The sequence below is a fragment of the Vigna umbellata genome, chromosome 1 (assembly GCF_029865625.1).
Source record: "Vigna umbellata cultivar VRB3 chromosome 1, Vumbellata_1.0, whole genome shotgun sequence".
In the NCBI taxonomy this organism is placed as follows: domain Eukaryota; kingdom Viridiplantae; phylum Streptophyta; class Magnoliopsida; order Fabales; family Fabaceae; genus Vigna; species Vigna umbellata.
Genome location: NC_142165.1, coordinates 6102396 through 6126047, shown reverse-complemented (window position 1 = coordinate 6126047; position 23652 = coordinate 6102396). Strand labels below are relative to the sequence as shown.

Genomic DNA, 23652 nt, shown 5'->3' with positions numbered 1-23652 from the left:
ATTTTAAATTTAGAGGATAAAAGTATATATTTAAGTTTTTTTAAAATAACTTTTACATAAAATTTAGATAAATGAAAACCATGGTTTGTTGTAGATTACCCAAAAAGACTACTAGCTTGTGTTGAAATTAATTGAGATACCACAAATATTTTTAATTTTTTCATTAAATCGAATTTAGGTAAAACTAAAACCATATTTTTCCTCTTAAAAAAACATAATTTTTAAATTCTCTCCATGGTTTTCAGACTTTAAAGCGGAGAAACCTATAGCAATTGACTATGTTTCATTTTCCAGTTTATTCCGTGGGGGAATGAATGATGTGTGCACTAACTTCATACCAAAAATCTACACTTTCGAATCCTTATGTTTTTCAAATTCCTACAGGAATGTCTCCCCTTCCTTTTTCATCTAACATTCTTCTATTCGAATCCCATTAGGGTTTTCTCTGAACTTCCCAAATCGGTCAAACTCTAGAAAGTTCCGACCTTTGGTTTGGACCTATTTGCGGAAGGAAAGGAAACACAAACAAGCTTCAAACTTGTTCTAAAATGCTTGCTGCTGCTGCTTCAGCTTCTCGACACCTTCTTCAACGCGATGCCAGCATCGGTGCTTGCAGTGGCAGTGGCAATCGAGTTCGCTCTCTTTTTACAGTTTCTGTGATCTCCACAACCTACCCAAGTCGCACTAAAACATGTTATAGTCATGGTTATGGAATCAGTTTCAATACCCCTAAACACAGAGCGTGCCCAGGTTTGCTTTTTGCTGTAAAGGGGTTCCTCTCTGATTCATCAAATTCTAATTCTCCACATGGCAGAGTTTCCAGACCTCACTTACCACATCCTGTTAGTCCAATTACCTACTTTTTTCTTTGGGGGCAAAACTTGGTGCAGTTTCTTAGATGCTCTTGCTGCTGTTCTTCGATTATACTTGAAGTTTCACCTCATATGCATACTAAAGGATTACCTTAATGATCAACATTGGTTATCGAAGTGAAAATTCGATTTTGATTGGAGAGCACCACCAAAAGTATCTAAAAAAATGCATATAAGTTTTGTCGTTTTCCCTCTTGGTTCTCTTGAATGAATGCCTGTGATCAGTTATTGCATGACTTCGATACTGATCGTGGTTGTTGAATTGTGTGGATTAGAGTTCAAGTGTGGATGGGCGAGCATTGTTCTCAACTTCAGCTAAAGATGATGGAAGCCGAAGCCAAAAGGCTGCTTCTTCCACCATTCCTAAACCACCACCATCACTTCCTAATGGGCAAGTTGCTGATGTGAGGATCCTTCGCACACTTGCCAGTTACCTTTGGATGAAAGATAATCTTGAATTCCGGGTTCGGGTTATTGCCGCATTGGGCTTACTTATTGGGGCTAAGGTTCGTGACCTGGTTGCTTACTGTTCATGGTTTATGCTAGGGCTAACTTGCTTATGGTGATTAATGACACTTGCTTTTTGTTGGAACTTTGTGTTCAGGTTTTGAATGTTCAGGTCCCGTTCTTGTTCAAGCTTGCAGTTGATTCGTTGACGACGGCTTCGGGGAATGCTGCTGCTCTTGCTTCGAGTTCAAGTGGGTCGGCTCTTTTTGCAACCCCAGTGGCAGTGTTGGTTGGATATGGGATTGCGCGTTCAGGAGCTTCTGCTTTCAACGGTATTTATGCACTTGTTTTATCTTCCTTCTAAACCTGCTCTTATCTATGAGAGTGGCATTGGCATGCTTTACAATTCTAAATTCGTAAGTCTAGGATTCTCAAACGAAACAACTTTTTTAAGTTATGGTTTATGCTGGTTGGACTTGGAGCTATATTTATGTTAGAGAGGTAACTAGATTAGGAGCGAGGAGGTATATCCTTATGAAAGCCGAAATGAGCTTATCTAAAGCACAAAAGCAAACTTAAAACTGGTGAATAGGAGTAGAGCAGGGTTGCCCAATCCGTCTGCATATTGACAAGGAAAAATCAATACCGGAGAGAGTTTGATAACATATCCCCATCCCAAAGCAAATTGAGGGGAAAATTTGAAACAGCTATATGCACTTTTAGAGATGCTGATCTCTTAGCAAATTGAATATTAAGTACAACCCCACAAGAATAACTAATACAATTCTCATTTGATAATAACTATATTTTAACCCAGGCAATGCTCATATTATTATTAAGTTTGCACATACCACATGATTAGAAAACTCCAGCGTAAATCCTTAAACCTCATCCTTTCTTCTTCAAATCCAATTTTTGTAATGGTGCCGACCCTTTATGCTGATTAATCTGAATATTTTCCATTTAAGTGAAGGGTGAAGCCCTGATCAGAGGCCTATGTCCCTCCATCTCTCTCTCTCTCTCTCTCTCTGTCTCTTTCTCTCTCTCTTCCAGGCCTATGCCGTGGTCTCTCTACTACACCCACTGCTGCTATCTGGTTTCACTTTATATGCAACCTGCATCTGTATGGCTGAAAGAACTTTTGAAATCCTTTTCTTTCTGATATTTCTCTTCTTGATTGTTCAAATGTTGTGAAGGAAGTCTCATGTTTTATTTAATCTCGTAGCTAATAATTGATTTTTGTTTTGAGCCCACAGTAAGGAAGCGGAAGTTACTGATTTCACCAACTCCATTTTTGTCCTCTATGGTGAACTTGGGCTCCTCATATATGCGGATCCATTTTTTCCACATATTAATAGTTCATTTTCAAACAGGTCAAGTTTGTGGGAATGGCTGAGAAGATGACACTTGTCAAAACTTGTCATTTGTGCTCCCTTAATTTGTTTAGAGTACCGTGCATGCACATGCACACACATACATACATACATAAATTGATAGATAGATAGGTAGATTTAGGCTTCATAACTAATTAATAATGACTTTAATGTCAAGGTATGATTTTTAAACACTTGAGAACATACTTCAAGCCCAATAATAATCAAAGGCATGATTTACCCAAAAGAAAATAAAATGATACAGAAATTACATTATAAAAAATTGCTCATAAGGGTTTGTACTTTGAAGCATATCCAACCAGAGTTATGAATCTCTGACTACACGGACTGGGTTAACAAATGAAGCAACTAGGTAATTTGCTCGGGTTGACACATAAGATGAGAAATGCATAACTTGGTATACACTTTTGTGACTTAGTGGGTTTCTAAAAGAATTGGTGAACTGATAAGGTTGTATAGATAGGATGAGTCGAGCTTTTTTAAAGTGCAAACCTGCAAAATAAAGTCTAGTGCTTCTTATTAGAAAGTGGATTTTAAGCCTAACTCATCCCCACAAAATCGGCTTGTAAGGTGAGGTTTGCACCCCACTTATATATTATAATTTGGTCTTATCTCTAGTCGACGTGGAACTTCCAACACACCCCCTTCATGCCGAGGTATAGACATCTGGAACGTGATAGTAGAATTAATGGGGTGGTCCAATAATGGCCCGACAACAGGTGAAAACAAAAATGCTCAGATAAAACTCGCTAGGATAGGCTCTAACCAGACTCTGATACCATATTAGAAAGTGAATTTTAATCTTAACTCATCCCCACTGTTAGATATATTATATCTTTTATCTTTTAGTTAGTTTGTTATTATTTCTCATTTGTATTTTGGGCTTAGCCCATATTTCTTCTATTATAAATAGAGAACCCTATGTGTGTATTTTACACAAGGGAGATTAATCTAAATATAGTTTTTCACGATATTCAACATGGTATCAGAGCAAGTTCTCTGATCCTCTTCGGGTGGTCTCTGCTGTCTGCCGGCGGCCGGCCGCCATGGCCGCCGGCAGCCCCTAAAATTTCAGTGGGCAACCCTTCTCTCTTTCTTTTTCTCTTAAATCTGTGCCACAGTCAGTCCCGTGCAGTCAGATCTCTCCACCGTCGCCGCCGCTTCTTTCCGGCCAGTCCGTCGCCGCCTCCGGCCACCGCCGCCGCCGCCGGAGTTCCAGAATCGACCGGCGACCACACCATCGGAATCGTCTCGACCGGGCGACCACCGTGGTATGAAGATCGCGGCGAACGGACCTCTCACGCGCCTTCACGCGCCGCCGCAAGAGTCACCGCTGCCGGCGTTGCCGGCGCGCGTGCCGGCGCGTCGCCGGAGCTTTCCGCCGCCGATCAGCACTGCCGTGATCGCCTCTTCGCCCTCTTTCTGGATCTGTGGTCGTTGCATCAATCGGAGTACTTTGAATTTTTTAGGGTTTCTCCCTCTCCATGGCTGCCCAACTTGATGATCGGAGTCGGTCTCGCCAACTAGACCATCGCCGCTGTCCCCGCGCCGTTTGCTGCTGTCCACGCGCCGTTTCCCGCTGTCCAGGCGCCGTTTCCCGCTGTCCAGGCGCCGTTTCCCGCTGTCCGCGCCGTTTGACCACTGTCCAGCCACTATTGATCGCTGTCCAGGTGCCGTTTACGCTGTCCGGCGCCGTTTAGTTTGCCGCTGTTCGGCACTGTTTGCCACTTTTCGGTGCTAGAGTTAGCCCGATGTTTGGCCCTGTTTGCCGCTGTTCAGTGCTAGAGTTAGCACTGTTTGCTGCTGTTTGGTGCTAGAGTTAGCACTGTTTGCCGTTGTTCGATGCTAGAGTTTAGCCCGATCTTCTTGTGATACACGGCTGAGTATCACCACTTGGGAGTTGTCCAGCAAAGAATCTTGGACCTCCAACATATCTTGATGTCTTTGTTTCAGCATTGTAGCTTAATATTTTGTTTTGTTTTAGTGGTTCAGCAACTGTGATCTTTCACATTTCCACCTTCACACTAAGGGGGAGTACGTTTCCAAGACACTGCAAGTCACATAAATATGGGTGTAGTCCCTGCAGTTTTGTAGATTTCAGCTACTACTGTTGATCCCGTCACCCGTCCATCATTGATGAGGATTTAGTGTAGTCCCTGCAGTTTTGTAGCTCTTAGCTTTCAGCTACTACTGTTGATCCCGTCACTCATCCATCATTGATTGGGAATCAGTCCTTGCAGTTTATCATTGTCCACACGGCTCTCCTTCATCCACTTTTGAAGTTGAAGTTTCACAAGCTGCTGTTAGTCCATCTATGTTTGCCTCACACTCTTGAAGACAAATCATCTAGTTCAACACTGAGTTCATCTATTTCAAGCTTAGTTCATACAATTTGTATGCTCCAGCTTGAGGGGGAGTGTTAGATATATTATATCTTTTATCTTTTAATTAGTTTGTTATTATTTCTCATTTGTATTTTGGGCTTAGCCCATATTTCTTCTATTATAAATAGAGAACCCTATGTGTGTATTTTACACAAGGGAGATTAATCTAAATATAGTTTTTCACGATATTCAACACCCACAAAACCGGCTTGTAAGGTGAGGTTTGCACCCCACTTATATATTATAATTTGGCCTTATCTCTAGTCAATGTGGGACTTCCAACACTTCTTTACTGCCAGTGACCTGATCAATTTTTGGCCTTTTGTTTGTTCACAACAGGGACAGATTCGTCAATGTTCTTTCTGTTCTCATCATAGTTGACCCTAACTGTCAACATAATGGGGACTAGAAAATAGAAGGCGGTGCTTCAAATTTCAAAATTAATATTTAAATATATTATAAACATTTTATTACCTTTTGCTCCTTGGGGTCATGTGCTAGTTGCTAGTTCCCTTTACATGGCTTAGAGGGTTGGATTGGTCAACTTTATTAAAAAAGCCAAAATAATTGTTTTTGCTATATTTTTTGTTTGTAGTTTTAAAGGAAATAAAGGAAAATACTTATTGTGAATTTTGAAAATTTTCATTTTTAATTGATATTCAGATTAATTATATGCATAATATTGGTATTAAGGATATACCTGCTTTGACAGTTTGACCAATGACTCAATGGCTGAACCAGTAATCTACCTAAGTGAGTCAATGACTTGTCTTACTTTAATAATCTTTTACACACTCATTACTCTTTACTGTTACTGCTAGCGGGGTAGACTATGAAATTAATTTATCTTGGCTGGGCTCAGGGTGGTTCAATGATAATTTGTTCAATAAAAAAATAGCTTATTTTGTTGGCTTGAGCTCAACTAATTATAAACTCACAAGTAACAGCTTAATGAACTTAAAAAATTTGTGTCAACAACATATTACAAGTTCATTCTAAGCATATTAAAGTTAATCTATGCTCATTTACTAGACAGGCCAAAATGTCTAGTGGAGACTCAGTTCATGAATTAATGAGTTTAGTATTTTGGCCTGTTAGCAATGCAAGTCTCAAATAGCTCAGCGTGACTCATTAACAGCCCCAGCAGCTGAGGCTCTCCATCAGGAATATCTGCATGATTTGATTGCTTTTATCTAATCTTCTTTGAGAAAAGGCATGTGTTTTCATTATTTGTTCTGCTAAATTTTTATTTCTTGGGTGCAACTACTTGTGGCAGAATTGCGGACCGCTATATTTTCTAAGGTTGCACTGCGAACAATTCGATTAGTATCAAGGAAGGTATGCATGCTTCTTCTTGGTTTCAATACATCAAATAAGGATATAAGTAGTTTTAATATATCTATTTTTATTTATTTAGGATTTGGTTTTTCTAAAATGATTAAGCAAGAAAATAACAGTTCATCCCTGTTTGTTTTAGAGAGGTTAGTTTTTGTGAGGTACATTCATTTAAATCATGGGTGATACACCCGTTACACTTGTTCACTTTAGGGGAGGCAAATCCAAAGGTTTTAGAGTTAACTCCTCTTTCAAACATCTTCGGCCCCCTGTCTTTGTCAAAATCACACTTTATGTTCTTATATGATGTTAAAAATATTCAAATTACGCTTGTATCTGACTGTTGTAGGTCTTCTCACATTTGCATGACCTTGACCTTCGGTATCATCTAAGGTATGTGTTGTAATATAATTACTAGGATTTACTCCTATTCTTGGGCAGATTTATAATTGCTCAAATTTTATTTGATTTGTGCAGTTCATATTCCCTTAATTTTGGTTAGATAGAGTTTGTATATATGATATGTAATCACACTCTTTTATGAGAGGACCTAATCCTTGGCGGGTTTTACTTTTGTCTAAACACTAGCTGGTTTCATTGTGTCCTTAGTACCCTAGCTACCATCATTGCTGCCAGTCCTGCATTGCATTAATTGCACCCACAGCCCCTATTTCCAGCGCTCAGGTTCTTCCTCTTTAGCTGCGAATTGATGTTAGTTGGAAAGTGCTTTGATCAGATGAGAGCACTACATCTGTATTTGCAATGCCTAGATTAGACTAGTCCCTTAACATCTCCACGACAAAGCCATCCACATACTACCTTCCAGGCCATGGTTTGGTGTGCTGCTGCCACAAACCTTGTTGCTGACATCCTCTCTTCCTGTTCCAGGGGTCAGTTAGCCTTATTTTTTAGCAATTTTGCTGTTTGAAGCACTCCATCACTGGTTGTTTGTTCTGTTTGACATCCTCTCTTTGTTCTGATTAATGCCTTACCTTGTGTGTTCCTCTGCTGCTTGACACATATTCACCATTTCTGAAGAGAGAATAGCCTTGGTTAAACTCTTAGCTTATATTCATGTTCCCATGTTGCTGGGCTCATATCATCTTGGTTTACGAAACTTTTGATCTATGTGTGATATATCTTTCGGATATCATGTGATATTTATTTCTAGGATGTCATGGATGTTTCTCTTTAGGATATCGTGGTATATTTGTTTCCCTTTTTTTTGTTATTTACTTTTTTAATTTTTACCTTGTGATCGGAACTTCATAATAAATAGAACTTTTTGAAGGTTTGATTGAAAATGAAATTATAGTTTCACCATGGAATGCATTGGGAGTTCTTGGTTGCTTTTCTAATAGGCTTTGCCGAGTTATTTGTGAATAGTTTCCAAAGGAGCATTTTTCCTTGATCTCTGAATTAGTTTTCTGGTTATATTAGTTTCTTCTTAGCTCTCTCTTTTCCTAAAGAAATTCTTGAATATTATTAGTTAAGATCTGATTTTTATATAGTGGTCTGTATTTGATTTGGACTTTCTACACCAAAAAAGTACTGTTTGGAATTTAAGAAGGCTTTGTGGTTGAAGCAGAACTAGGTCAACCATTCAACTGGGCTCGAGCATTGAACATCTTCTCTTCTAATTCATGATTCATGACTTATTTTGTTACTCTTGTGAACACCTACCAGTAACTATTTAGGACTGCAAGTAAATTTCTTCTGCAGTCTGCTTGCGTGAATTGTGTTTATTCACACATTTTAGAACAGCAACATTTAAATGATTTAGATGTGAATTATTATTAACTAAATCATCGAAGTCACAAAATATTCACCTCTATTTGTGCTTGTCTTTTGTTTTTTGTTTGTTTGTCTATTGTTTAATTGAGTACCCCATTCACCTAGTTATTGTTATTTCCAGCCGAGAAACGGGTGCATTAAGTAGAATAATTGATCGTGGTAGTCGTGGAATAAATTTCATTCTCTACTCTATGGTGTTCAATGTGGTACCTACCATGATAGAGGTACGCCTCGGTTGTTCCCTTGTTGCTTAGCTCAATGATGTATTCTCCCAATGTTGCTCACATTTAAACATAGAAAATAATTAGCAGGAACCGTATTTTAATTGTGGCTTCCTGTTCTCTTTGAGGTTTCTTTAATGATCTTCGAAAATTATTGTCATTCCAACTCTTGCTTGTGGTTTTTTAACAACTTCAACAGATTTAACATGTATCCATCCAGATATCTATGGTAGCAGGTATACTGGCCTACAAATTTGGAGCTCCCTTTGCGCTTATTACTTCCTTATCAGTTGCTGCTTATGTTATTTTCACTCTGTCTATCACACAGGTATCATGCCTTGAACCAATCTAATTATGCAATGTAGTTAAGCTTGAAAATGTTTGGTACTCTCTTGTATTTCTTTCTGGTCTTGTTATATATGTTAATGACATTGTGGCAACATTGTACACTGATACTGTAATTTGTTTTATATATCTGACACCAATACTCTAGGATACTTCATTGGTGCGTTTGATGAAGTATCCAAACCTATGAAGAACAAATACTTTTATGATGACAATGCTTTATACTTTTTTATTTTGGAAATGTTTTAGAAATGTGATTTTAAGTTGGATCTGCATAATTGTCGTTATATATTTATTAGTGTTATCGTTACCAAGATAATGGAAAATATTGGAGACCCCAAAAATCCTTTATGAAAATATATCTGAAGCCATAATGGGTTATTGGACGTTAAAAAAAATACAATATATACATGTAGACAATAGATAATTTAATACAAATGGAGAAATATAATTACAATACAAAAGTAAAAGACAACCATAATTAATTATAATATCATGTTTAGAAATTCAAATTACAATAAAATCAAATCAAAACATCCCCAAAAAAGGGGTGGGTTGCACTGAATAGAAAGAAATTTGAAAGAAAAGAAAAGGACTTGCATTTAACGTCTGCCGAGACAGCGGGAACGCACTATAATGAAGGAGGCTGTTGGTTCAACATGGGTAGGGTGGGCTAGGTTAACATTCTGCTGTAATGTTTGGTACGCTCCAGGTTGTATGGCCCAACTCCTTTTTTTTCAAGGGGAAAATAACACTTGGGATGACTAGGTTTATAACTTGGTAGGAAAATAAAAAGAAAAGAGAAAAGATTAGGGCTTTGCTGGCTCGAGTGGGGTCACGCAGACCTGAGGCTTCTCCTCATTTGTTTTGCATGGCACCGTGCTGCCACTTTGCAACTTCTGCCACATCTCTTCTGTGATGCTACTTTGTGACACCCAAAGCAACTGTGGTGGGCTGCCATGGAAAACCCACATCCCCACTACCATTTTTTGGCGACAAGCTATAACTGTATCACGGATTTCTGCCACGATGCCACTATTGCTAATTTTTAAAACATCAATTTATTATATTTTAAGAATTTTTATACAATTTTAAATAGGCATGACATATAGTATGCACTTATCTTTTAAATAAGCATATTGCTGTATCGGACATGCATCATATATGATACCGGGCCAATGAAACCTACGTAAAGTGGTGAGCGTTATGCTCCTAGAAATAGCACTTGGTAGTAGCTTGGATTACACATTGCCATAAAAGTTTAGCCCATTTATAGCTACCAAAATCACATACCTTGTGTTAGAACAGGAAATTTTACAATTTTTAGAAAATTTAAATACATCGAGTTTGAATTGCTTATATTTCTATCTGTTTATTTTTTTAAATGTTTTGTTTGGATAAAACAGTTCAAATTTATTGAATTTTACTTTTCTTGTTTAGGTATCATTCTTGACCTTGATTGAAAAAAATTCCTACCAAATAACATTATTGATGTTGATTACAGAAAATGCTGCTAACATGGAAAGAAAATAGCTACTACAAACTTGAAACGATAAAATGTCTTACATCCACTGAAAGATAGCTCCACCAATATTGGTTGAGAAAATCCTAACAAACATCAACCAAAAATAACCTTGACCGACATTGGTGAATTAATAATTCCAACAATGACAACTTGGAAGTAACTCCTTTTAATGTCAACTAAAAAGCTGACTTACATCAGCTGAAAGATATTTTCATTGGCATTGATGAAAATCCAATCCGACATCCACAAGAAAGAGAAACAGTCCTATGAGTGTTGGTTGAGAAAACCCTAATTAACATCATTGGTTGATAAATAATCTGACTGATGCACTTGTTGATGTTCGTCGCACACAACCTTGTCCGACTTCAACTAAAAGTAATATTTGTTGACATTAACCTAGAAGGTTGTGTATCACATCATTTGAAAAACCCTGTTGATATTGACAGAAAACTGTTACTAGTGTCAATTGAGAAATAATGCTGACCTATATCAGCAAAATACAACCTTGATGGTAGTGACCAAAAGTAACTACAAGAAACCGATGATGTCCTTTACCAAAGCGTAGTTGACATTGTCCTGACTTAGATTGAATCAAAGAGAAAATATGAAGACAAAGAGACATGCTTTTGAGAGAAAAGTTTACAAAAGAATTCAAAATTACACTTTTTACGAAAAAGTTTAGGTAGAATTTAAAATTCTCTAATATTAAGGTACCAAATTATTAGTAAATTTCTGAAATTTCAATTTCTTTTAATATTATCCATGCGAACAACTCTTTTTGTCATAAAACATTTCAAATTTTCTATTAAAATGAATTTCCCTTTAAAAAGTATCCCTCCAAATACATTAATAAACCCCATTTAGTAGTTTTGCGGTTTTCTTTTGTGTGAAATGAAGTTTCAGTTCTCAGTAACATATAATTTGTTTTTATTGGCCAACTAATGACTTGGTGGGGTAAATGGATTTTAGTATGATGCAGTGGATTTGTTGTAAAACTAATTGATTATAGTATTCATCAACTCTCATGTTTTCTGTTTTTTTTCAGTGGAGGACTAAGTTCAGGAAAGCCATGAATAGGGCTGATAATGATGCTAGTACGAGGGTTATTGATTCACTTATTAATTATGAGGTGAGCATTTCAGTCATCAATGCCAGTTTTTGAATGTTATCTTCCTTTTAGTGTTTTTGTTATCACTTCTTTTTTTCTTATTTTACAGACTGTCAAATATTTTAATAATGAAGTTTATGAAGCTGATAATTATGACAAGTACCTAAAGAGTAAGTGATCAATTTTCCTTGTTAAGTTGGGTGTGCAAAATGGCACTAGTTATTTTGTATATTCTAATTGCTCATATATTGTTCTTGGCCTATTTGTATGACCATTATTTCATAGGTCTTATGGGCTCTCTCAGTTAAGCTAGTAATGAGCCTCGGTTAAGCGAGCCTTTAATTTTCCATTGTTGCCCTTAAACTCACTTAAGAGAGAGGATCTAATCTTGCTTAAGTTAGCTTTTGAGTTCCAAGATTTAGGTGCTCTTGACTTTATTTACTTAATTCTTTTTTATAATTGATGTTGCTTGCTTCTCTAGTTTTATTTGTGCTTCTCTTAATTCTTTTTTATAATTGTTGTTGTTTGTCCTGCTGTGGTAATATTATTGTCTAGGATATGAAGATGCTGCTCTGAAAACCCAACGAAGTCTGGCCGTCTTGAATTTTGGTCAAAATATTATATTTAGTACTGCTCTTTCATCAGCAATGGTGCTGTGCTCTCATGGGATCATGGATGGAACGCTGACTGTTGGTGATTTGGTACAAGTTTTCTTAAATTTAGTTCTAGTTTGAGGGTTGAGTAGCTTTGCTCCATTGAAGCTTTTATTTTTTCTTTATGATTATGTTTGCTTTCATAGACAAAGAACTCCTTATCCTACAATCTCTTTGTAATTTTCTTCTTGCTATCATAATAAATATCTTTAATGATTTTGTTTGCTTTCATAGACAAAGAACTCCTTATCCTACAATCTCTTTGTAATTTTCTTCTTGCTATCATAATAAATATCTTCTTTTCTTAAATTAATCTAAACTCAATATGCAGGTAATGGTGAATGGGCTTCTCTTCCAATTATCTCTTCCACTCAATTTCCTTGGTAGTGTTTATCGTGAGACTATACAGAGTTTAGTTGACATGAAATCCATGTTTCAGTTACTCGAGGTATATTCCATGTGGAATTTTAGTAAATTATCTTGAAGTTACTTTTAAATGTGTATTGTTGATTATGAAATTTCTTTATTTCACCTCGTATGAGTTCAAGATACAGATTATTACTAGAACTTTTTGGCATCATAGATAATTATGTAATTTCTTCTTATTGGAGATAGTATTCTTTGTTCCCTGGCTGTTTGTTTATTTCTTTCTTTTGATCGGTTTTCTGGATTCTTGTGAGCATGGTGAAATTGCAAAAGAAACATCTTTGTTATTTTGTCCATAACGTCTGTATTGTTGTTTTTCATTTATTCAAAGATATGTTTAGTTATGTGATCATGCTTACTAGATCTACACCTTTCTGACTTTGTGATAATGCTTATTTGCTTTTTCTATTATTATTATTATTGTTGTTGTTATTATTATTATTATTATTATTATTATTATTACAGGAAAGAGCAGACGTTAGGGATAAAGAAAATGCACAGCCTCTTAGATATAATGGGGGGAGTATCAAATTTGAGAATGTACATTTTAGGTGCGTGATTGTCTCTTTACTACGTGATGTTTTACCATTCATATAGATTGACTTTCGGCTAATATATATGATAATATTAGTAGAGAGAGATTGATGCAGTAGAAAATTAAGAAGCCAGATTTATGTATATTGATGCATTTTATCTCCAGTTACCTCACAGAAAGAAAGATACTAGATGGAATATCGTTTGTTGTGCCAGCTGGTAAAAGTGTTGCAATTGTTGGGACTAGTGGAAGTGGTAAGGTTCAGCATGATAGTTTCTTATTTTCTTAAATTATTTTACATGCGAAGCTGTCCTTAGAAAAATTTTCTTGCTGCCTATTGCCATTTTTACTTTTTACCAACTATTTTGTAAATGTTTTCACTTATTAATTGAGAATGTCTGCGAGTGGTAACTATCTGCTGCCATTCTCCATCACTAATTCACATCACAAAGTGTTTCACTTTTTGCAATGTGAAGTGCTACCAAACTAGCAGCTGGTATTACCACAGAATTCAATCCCGGATAGTGGAGTGGATCAAAGCGGATGATCCTTAAAGTGGGATAGATGTGTGCTGATAGTGGAATGACCGCTATTCTATTATTCAACACATTTATAAAAGTTCAAAAAGGGAAAATAGATAAAAATTCATGCACTAATAAATCATTAATAATAAAAACTTTGTACATAAACAAAACATAAAGTACATCATAGTTGCCAATAGTTTATAGCAGTAGTAGACAGAGCCAGTAAAATTGTTTTGGCCTTATGGGCTAGGCCAAATAGCTGGTTAAATGGGTTTGGTTCGGCTGGAAATATAAGAGTCTAAATTTGAGCGGACCAATTTCGACCTGGTTCATTTATCCTACTGTCCAAATGGGTCTAGGTCGGCTTGACCCATTGGCTTGTTGGTCAGTCTTTTTTTACAATAAAAGTTATAATTTAAAAAATTGAAAATAATATTATTTGATTATAACATATACTTGTGTTTTGTTATAATTTATTATCATATTACGACATCTAAAAATTAAAATTAATATCATTTATGTGACATAAATGATTAGGAGTGCATATTTTTTATATTTAGAATTTACATTTTTTAACTTTCTTTTAGTTTGGAAATGACCCTCATTATTTATTTTTTTGGCTCCATTAAGAATATGGACCGACACAATGTTTCCACTTGGCCAACCAGATTCGCCAGCTCTAGTAGGAGGATGCTCTTGGATTTTTACATAAATATTGTTTGTTATATAACAATATATGTATGTTTGATAATATTGATATTCTTTTTGGAAATCCTTATACATATTGGAAAATGCTATTCAGAATGTATTAAAAAAGCTTCAAAACATATTCTAGAGGATTCTGGAATGCATTCTTACCTATTTCGGAATAAATAATCTGAAATTTATTTTTAACTGTTTGGGGTTACTTGTTCTGAAACACTCCCAAAGAATATTTTTCATCATTGTGGAATAAACTTTCTCGAACATTTAAAATCTGTTCCAGAATTTTTTTTTTCTGGAATAGTCTGAAGAACACGCACACACACTGACACTTTTCCTTCACTGCAAAGCAAAAGAATGTTCTCCAAACTCCCATTCTGAAATCTACTACACAACACAGACAGCTTTACATTTTTCAACCTAATCCAAATTATATTATATGCATGACGAACCTTTATCTCCCACTCTATCTAATTCTGATACATTTCCTTTGTTTATTATCAAATTGTGGCAAAGGAATTGGATGGAATGCTTTTTCTTGGCACATGCTCACTTTAGTCGCACCACTTTGAACATAGCAGTGCAGTGAACAATCCTAGGATTATATGAACAAACAAAGCTCTTGAGGTTCATTGCTTTCTATAGTTGTTCTATACAAGTACTAGTACAATAAATGTTCTTTTTTTTGGTTAATTCTTGGGATCAAATAGAAACAGGGATGATGTTCTCGTGGTACTATCAATTGCAAGGAAGGGTTTTCCACACGAAATGGATGTTAATGCTGCCTTCAAGCACTTGTTTATAATCCGACCGGACAAAGACAAAAATGAAACTAAACATGAAAAAATGAATTTGAAGAAAGCAAAACAAAACAGACTGAGAAGGTTTTCCGAATTGTTTCTTCCATATTGAAGTTTCGGGAATCCTTTGATCTGGGAGTCTTCTTATATAAGCTTGACAAGATAATCATAGTAGAATAAACTTCTTCCCATTCTTTTCTTTATTAAAGGCATGAAATATCAAACACACAATGTTGATGAAAGAGAGTCTAACACCAACAGCAAACTTGACAATTTTTATGAAAAAGTTCTTTCTCTTTTATATGTATTAAAGAAATGAAATATCAAACCACACAAGGTTGAGGAAAGAGAGTCTAGCCTAACAACATGACAATTTTTGGGAAAAAGTTCTTTCTCTTTCATATAACTGTAAGACACATTTGTTCCTTTTCTTTTTATCTGGCTAACTTGAATAAATCAGATGGAGGAAAACCAGTGTATTCAAACTACACTGTTGTGCTTTTTATTGATGTATATATAGGAGTTTCAAACTAAGGCAAGGCACTTACCATAAACCCTAACCCTAGAGGTGGGTACAAACAACAGAAATAATAATGAAATAACATTACATTTTAACAAGCGACTTTGGCATTCGTGCCAATTAGCTAACTTTCTTCTTTCATTGGCTTGTACAAAATTTATAGCTACATCTAATTCACAAATGCAAACATAATATTCAAAAAGATAGACAAATATATGATTGTTGAATCACTTGGCTGTTTTTTGAAAGCAGTTTAAGGTTTTAGCTCTACAAAACACTTTGTCGAAGATTATAATAGAGATAGCATATAACACAATTCTTTATAATTCTTTTTATGAAAAGCGGTTGTGGATGATTTTATTAAAGAGAAACCCCTCAAGGTGCGAACGCTTATGTAGAAAAACATTAAGACAACTTATATTAAGCATATGTGGATGCTTGCATACATAACTCAACTATTTCTGAGTAATCACAATGCAATATGTATGTGCGTTTTATGTACTTTTCTAGTCCAAAAACACTTAAGTCGTGTTGGGAAGTCTCACATTGTCCACCTCAATTCTTGGAGTGTAACTTATATAGTTGCTGGGCAACTTCGCTTAGTGTCAATTGTTTTTAAGATGAAATCTATCATATTAAAGCCAATAGATCTTGGTGAATTGCTCATTGTGATAGGCTCACCTGTTCCTGCGTGCATCTATGGAGGGGGGATTGTTGAGAAGTCCAACATTACCTACTTCAATTCTTGGAATGCAGCTTATAAATATATTTCACATGATGTAAATTTATTTTAAGATGAAATTTGACAAGTCATACTCCTTAAAAAATAAAACTTCTGAGGACTTTAAAATTTATAAACTTTAAAATTTTTATCATAGAATTTTTTAGGGATCAAATGCTTTATATGCGTATGGTTGCAACAATAATTATAATTTTCTCGTCTGCATTAAGTATGGTTAGGACTTAGTCCATGTATGCTATACCTTTCCCAACAAGATTACTGGGTGTATACTCTTTTTGGAATTAACTGGCCATTGGATTTAGAAGGGGCTGATCTGCGTGGCAAGTTTTGGATCCATTTTCCCTAATTGCTACCTTTTTAGGGTGGCCTTCATGGCTTGTAGCCATTTCCTTCCCAGACTAGTTGAATCTTGTATCTGGGATTGCTGTCAAGCATAAGTCTGTATGGTCCTATGGAAAATACCATCTTTCTAAATTTTTGGGGAGGAAGCTTGATAGCAAAATGTGTTTTACATGATTTGAAGATATGGAACCTGAGTCATATATTGATAGGAACAACCAGTATTATAGAACACTCCAAGACATTCTTGATAGATTTTATTAAGAACAGCACTGTCTATGCTAATGTGGTAGAAAACAGTAAGAACCGAACAACTGAAGGGCTTTCGAGAGGTCCTCACCCTCCTCCAACCCCTTACTTTCCAGAATACAATCAACAACCTTTTTCCCTCCCAAAACCCTGACTATTTATAATACTCAGTTACATGAAAAAAATATAAAAACATATATAGGAGGTTATAGCCAACCTCATTTGAACAGAATTTTCTCTTCATAATGGGGTTTCCTATGATATTGAAGCTTAGTACTATTTAGTTTTTATCTGGTATACCTACTCCTAAAACATGGAATGCCTCTGTTCAAATTTAAATATGGTGCTTGTTGCGTTTTCTGGCTTTTGAATATTCTCTGCTTTTTAATAATAATACATGTTCATTTCTGACATGCTTCAAATTTATAATTCTGGACAGGAAAATCAACCATTCTTAGATTGCTATTCAGGTTCTTTGATCCTAATTCTGGAAGTGTAAGATATGAATCAATTGATCTATACTTTCGTGAATTTAAGCTATATTGCCATGATATATGTGACATTCAGTTTCGTCCTTTTCCCATTTGTACCATAAGATGCATGATTTTTAACACCTGTGCTATATAGTTCTAAAGATGTGTGTATAGGCTTCAATAATGAATGAACTATTAATTTGGTTAGTTACTTATCCATGGATACTTGACAAGTAATAAAGCTAGATGTTTTGGTTCTGATGGATGGATTTATATTCCATTATAACGTAAAGAACATCAATCCAAGTTTAGCTTGCTGTAGTTTACAAATAAGTGACCCTTTGCATGGAGCTTATGTTAAAAAAACAGCATAACCTGAATGCAGATGTTGCACCTATCTAATAGGACTTATGCATGAAATTTGAATTCATCAGACTTTTGCCATTTTTATGGTTGGAACTTCTGTTTCTTTTATGAATTTCTAGCCAGTAATAGTGAGTACTACTGATCACTTCTTGCAAGCAGGTTGTCTATATAATTAAGGCTTTTGATAGAGCCCAATGGCAGTTTTTTTATCTGCCATCTTTGTAATTATGCCACAAATTAGTAACTAACATAAAGTTTGGTTGTTGTCTTTTATCGTTAAATTAGACATTGTTTTTCTCTCCTTCTCATTTTTTCTCGTTCCTTACAGATAAAGATAGATAATCAAGATATTCGGGAGGTAACCCTTGAGAGTTTGCGGAAGTCCATTGGTGTTGTTCCACAAGATACTGTAAGTTGAACAAAGCACCTATCTCTAAAATCTCATGCATGTTTCCCCTGCCAGATGTTGCAAATTGTGGAAACCTATGTTATTGTGGACAGGTACTTTTTAATGATACTATATTTCACAACATTCACTATGGTCGGCTTTCTGCAACAGAAGAGGAGGTAACTTTTACTGTAATGCTGTATCTCTGCTTTCTTCTTCAACTTGCAAATTTCCACTGCTTGGTTCCAAGTTTTATTTATTACTATATGGATACAGGTCTATGAAGCTGCTCAACAAGCAGCAATTCATAACACTATCATGAATTTTCCTGATAAATACCAAACTGTTGTCGGAGAGCGAGGGCTCAAGGTGATAGAAATTCCTTCTTTTTTAAAATATACGTTTCTCAGTATTGTTCTTCTGGGTAATAACTTGTTCAGGGTATGGAGGGTTATGGATTGCAAATCTCATATCACTGAAATAAACACCCACAATCTAGATGTATTGAGAAAATCCGATGTTATTAACTTAGAAAAGTACATGACAATTAATTTAAAACGTACATGAATGCATTGTGTAAGGAAATTAGAAAAGAAGTTCTTTAAGTGAGAGGAGATGTGGCCTTTGTTGTGGCTAAATTTCCGCATATCTATTTATGTTTTGCTACAAAAGTCATACCTGACATTTTTTTAGATTAAAGTGTTAAATAATATTAGAGGTATGTACTTAGTTATATTTTTCAAATGATAAAAGTCTACAATGAAAAACTCTTCAATTTTTACTTGTGGCTTGTCTTATTAGTTAAGTGGTGGTGAGAAGCAACGTGTTGCCTTGGCTCGTTCATTCTTAAAAGCGCCTGCAATTCTGTGAGTATTCTAATCATTTTATCTACTCGACACTTTTTGTTGTGTGGCTTTGTATTTTTATGTTTACTACGTTCCAGATGAAAATGATTTGTCTTTATGGACTGAAATTATTTTAATGAATTTGTCTACTTTCTTTCCAAAGATGTAATAAAATAATTTCTATAAAATGTGTTTATTGAATTATCTTTCCTCAAGAAGAAAAAGATTACACTTGAACTAAGTAGGGAAATAAAAAATTATTTTATTGATAACAATCACACCAATTACATTATCATCAGCTTTATTTTTTAACAATTAAACTCTTTAAAATAAGGAAATAAATGTTAAAATGAATAAGAAAATTCTAAATATATTTTTTCCTAATCACTATGGGGATATTCTTATCCTAATAATTCCCTATTTAATCCTCTCCCTCTCAAGTTGGAAAAGACTGTAGATCATTTTCAACTTAATTACAAGATTTTGTAATCTACCCTGAGGAAGCCCTTGGTGGAAATGTCTGCTATCTGAAGTCAGGGACATAGGTTGTTGTAACCACAAGAACTTTGTCAATTTCAATATGTTTGGTCTTATCATGTGTACTGGATTATGGGTAATGTTCATGGTTGACTTGTTATCTATCTTTATTTTAAGGTCATTTAGTGTAATTTTTATCCAGAGTCCTTCACACACGAGCCTCGAAATTCAGCTTTTGCATTGGAATGAGATACTGTCATGTTTTTTTATTTTTCCATGTTACCAGACTTTCTCTAAGAAGCAACACAGTATACGGAAGTTGATTTTCTTAGTAACAGAACCTATATAGTCTACATCAGTGTATACTTCTGAGATTCAAGTGTCTTCTTTCCTGAACAATAGCCCCTTTCCTGCACTTGACGGGAAGTACTAAAGAATTTTGTCAACTGTTTGGATGTGTTTTATTCTTGGATCATGCAGAAATGGGTTTACCACGCTAACTGCATTACTGTCTGGTCTTGTGTGGGGTAGATAAATGAGTTTTTCTGTCAATCTTTGATATTGGGTCTTTTCTATAGGAGAGCTATATTAACTTCTAATTTTATGATTCTGTTCAATAGAAACTCCTTAAGTTGTACTTCCCAACTTATCTGTATCATTGAGATCAAGTACACATTTTTTCTTTTGGAGATGAAAATCTCTTGTTGGGATAGGCAACCTCTATTCCAAGGAAATACTTGAATTTTCCCTGGTATTTCATTTCAAATTGGCCTGTCAATTATTCCTTTTAACCCCATTTCTTTGTTTCATTCTCTTGAAATAATCATATCATTCACGGAGACCAACAATATAGTAATTTACCTATAATAGTGTTTTATGAATAAAGTATGAACTCATTGGCTTTGTTTTTACCCTAAGGAAATATTTTATTTTCTTCTAAATATCCTAAATCATGCCCTTGGAGATTGCTTAAAACTATATAAGACCTTTAAGAGGCATACTTTAATCCTTCCACTGAGTTTTAGATCTTGAAAGAGTCATCATGTCCACTTCTTATTTTAAAGCTCCATGAAGAAAGTCATTCTTCATACCCAAATGGTGTGTATACACCAAAACTAATTGAGTTGTTAGAGCGATAACAACTGAAATTGTATTCATCTTTGCTACTGGAGCAAATGTCTTAGTCAATTCCATATATTTGAATGCATCCCTTTCCAATTAATCTAGCTTTATATTTCTCTTTCATCCCATCTAGTTTGTATCTCACAATAAATATCCATTTGCACCTTACAACCCTTTTGTCTTTCCATGTTTAGTTTCTTTCTAATATATTCATTTCCTCTCTCATGGCTTGAGTCAAATGTTCACTTTTTCTTGTACTGAGGTAAGAATTTCTGTGACTCAATGGCAGCAGTAAAACTTCTGTTTATTAGAGAGATTGTCCGTACAAACATATCACACGGTGTTTTTTCCTTTCTCAAGATGTATCTACACAATTGTGTATGTTGATGCCATTGTTAATACTTGTAGTGATCACCATGGCATCTCCTAGTTAGAGTAGCACATGTGTGACCTTTTTTAAAGCAAAATATCTTTCTAGACTTTGTATTTCTTAGAAATATAGGAAAGGACAATCCAAGAGAAGTAGTGTCATCTTGGAGGAAACTAGATTGATGAATGACAAACTTGTTCACACTTTTTATTGATTTCAATTCCAAACTTCTAAAAGGTAAAGGCAGCAAACCATTTTAGATCTGGAAAGGTACAAGGGACTGGTAAGGAAATTGAATTATTTCACTATCATTCGTCCATACATAGTTTCTTGACTTTTTGAACAGGATATTGGGATGTAGTAATTGTATTTTGAAATATATCAAAGAATCTCTTATAAAAGGCCTTTCATATGAAGACAAATTTTGGCACTGGTCTCATTCCTTTCAATTTCTACAACACGAGATATGCATAAAATAAAACATCGCACTTGTGTCAAACTAATTAAACTTCAACTATCCTAATTATCAAGCTAATGAATTTTAGTCCACATATTATCAAGCTAATGAATTTCATCGGGACAGAAATAAAAATTAGATATTTTGCAGATGAAGGAACCAATACATTACGCGTAAAAAGCCTTGTAACAATGAAATGAATAAAATACTCAGCAAATGTGGAAGAGAAAATTGCTTTTTACGCAGTAAAATTACTCAAGCAATAAAGGGTACACAATGATGGGGTAAATTTCCTTAAAAGTGTCAAGCACTACCCCTAAAACATAATAGAAGTAAATATCTTTCTACTGCAAACCTGTTGAGGAAACCTCCTTGAAGAAACCATATGTGGATATCCTAACAGGTATCAAGACCTACTAAAAAAGGTTGGAAAATTAGAGAAAGGGTTTTTAAGTATTAATATGGTATAAGACTTAACAAATTAAGTTAAGCATTTACTTCAGCAACCTTACCATTAGAATGAATTTTTGTGTGGAATGCTTAAATCTATGTGGCACTGTAAGATCCAGAAAATTAAGATAAGCAACCATACACTGTGAATGTTCTGCATCTACAAGGGAATGTTGAAATTGTGACTTTTGGCTTATTTTGATTAAAAATTGCCTCTTATTGTGATGTATTATCTTTATCAAATTATAATCATAGTATGATTATGGTAAATAAATAACCTATAGGTCCCCACTGAGATATTGTGGTCATGCTGCATTACTGATTTTGCAATCTGATAGAAATTATTAGATATACTTTGCCACTCTTCAATCATGGGAGATCCCTGTGATTCAGATAAAGTGAGAAGCGTCAATGTTTGTCAACATAGAATAAATAAATGTTAGTAATGTTTGTTCTAATTTCTTCCCTTTGCCCTTGTCCTGTCTCACTACTAGGTTGTGTGATGAAGCTACAAGTGCTCTTGACAGCACAACAGAAGCAGAAATTTTAAGTGCATTAAAGTCCGTAGCAAAAAATCGGACTTCCATATTCATTGCTCACAGGCTTACCACTGCAATGCAGTGTGATGAGGTAATCTCTATCTACTTTTTGTGTCCTTAAACAGTACTTGGTTCCTATATTATGTGTTTCTTAATTTTCACCTATTATAACAAACTTTAAGCCTACATAGATTGCTCCAGAACAGTTACTAATTTTTTTTTTCTAATAGTAATAATATGTATGTGGAAGTTGGACCATCTTTACATTAAGCCAAGACATCATAAAAAAAGCACATTTCATAGCAGTAGATATATGATGAACCCTAAAGAAAATCTGTGTTCTTTGAAGAGTACATTATTTACATCAAAAAGCTTTATTTGCCATTGTTCAGATTATTGTTCTGGAAAATGGGAAGGTGATTGAGCAAGGACCACATGAAGAGCTCTTATCAAAACCAGGAAGATATGCACAACTGTGGGGACAACAAAATAACACAATTGATGCAATTGATACAGCCATTGATGTGGGAGCATAAAAAGTTATAGAAAGCTTCTCCCTTCCTCTCGGTGAGAGAAAAAGACATTGTGCAATGTTAATAGTCCATGACTTCATTACAATTTTGAAGTTTTGGGATACCTAAGTCTGTTGTAAGCCTTTCTTAGCCTCTGTAGTACATTTTATATTTGTTTAGCTAGGTCAATTCTTGCAGCAGGGAATATCATGTCATTTCATGGTATATCAATTCTTTGTACCGACATACGAGAGTTTTTGGTCTTCAAAGGCAACACTTGTATACATCAGTTCAAGATGATTGAAGGTCTTATGAGCTTTCTGCTGACAGCAAAAGTTTGTATTATTGGATTTGAATAATAGATTGTGGGGTATCTATTGTTGCATAAATTAAAGCACTTTCGACTAAATAAAAGTGATTTCTTGTAAATCAAGCTCCTGTCTAAACTGTAACAGGAACAGCTTTTGGTGTAGTTGATTTTCCCATTATGGAAAAGAGGTGTAATTTAAAAACCCATGCTTTTTAGGCATTTATTGTAATGAAAAAATGGTTTTCTGCACAAGTAATTTATGCATGGAATAATTTTTAGTAACGGTTGAAAAGGTATGTTTCGACATTCAACATAGTGGACAAGAATATTAATCATTCTGTTGTCCTACTATAATATAACATGGAGACTAATACATTCTGTGTTTAATTTATAAGTTTTTCTATTCTTTGGTTAATGTAAGTTAATAT

General features: G+C 35.0%; 1 protein-coding gene across 1 annotated transcript; it reads left to right on the top strand.

The window, feature by feature from the left end:
• Positions 1-278: 278 nt before the first annotated feature.
• ABCB25 (ABC transporter of the mitochondrion 3) lies at positions 279-23343 on the top strand. Its single transcript, XM_088092418.1, has 20 exons — positions 279-842; positions 1148-1378; positions 1477-1651; positions 6374-6435; positions 6782-6825; positions 8348-8450; positions 8668-8775; positions 11363-11446; positions 11535-11595; positions 11981-12126; positions 12410-12526; positions 12970-13055; positions 13205-13293; positions 17355-17410; positions 18083-18163; positions 18256-18321; positions 18419-18511; positions 18944-19008; positions 22358-22493; positions 22795-23343. The coding sequence occupies exons 1-20, from the start codon at positions 549-551 to the stop codon at positions 22936-22938; spliced, it is 2241 nt and encodes a 746-aa protein (XP_087948544.1). The 5' UTR covers positions 279-548; the 3' UTR covers positions 22939-23343.
• The last annotated feature ends 309 nt before the right edge of the window (positions 23344-23652 follow it).

What these genes read in the sequence shown, in the direction of transcription:
- ABCB25 (XM_088092418.1), top strand. Translation starts at nt 549, where the DNA reads ATGCTTGCTGCTGCTGCTTCAGCTTCTCGACACCTTCTTCAACGCGAT. An exon ending in GTGTTGTTCCACAAGATACT is followed by an intron (nt 18,164 to 18,255) that starts GTAAGTTGAACA and finishes TATTGTGGACAG; the next exon opens with GTACTTTTTAATGATACTAT. An exon ending in TTTCTGCAACAGAAGAGGAG is followed by an intron (nt 18,322 to 18,418) that starts GTAACTTTTACT and finishes ATATGGATACAG; the next exon opens with GTCTATGAAGCTGCTCAACA.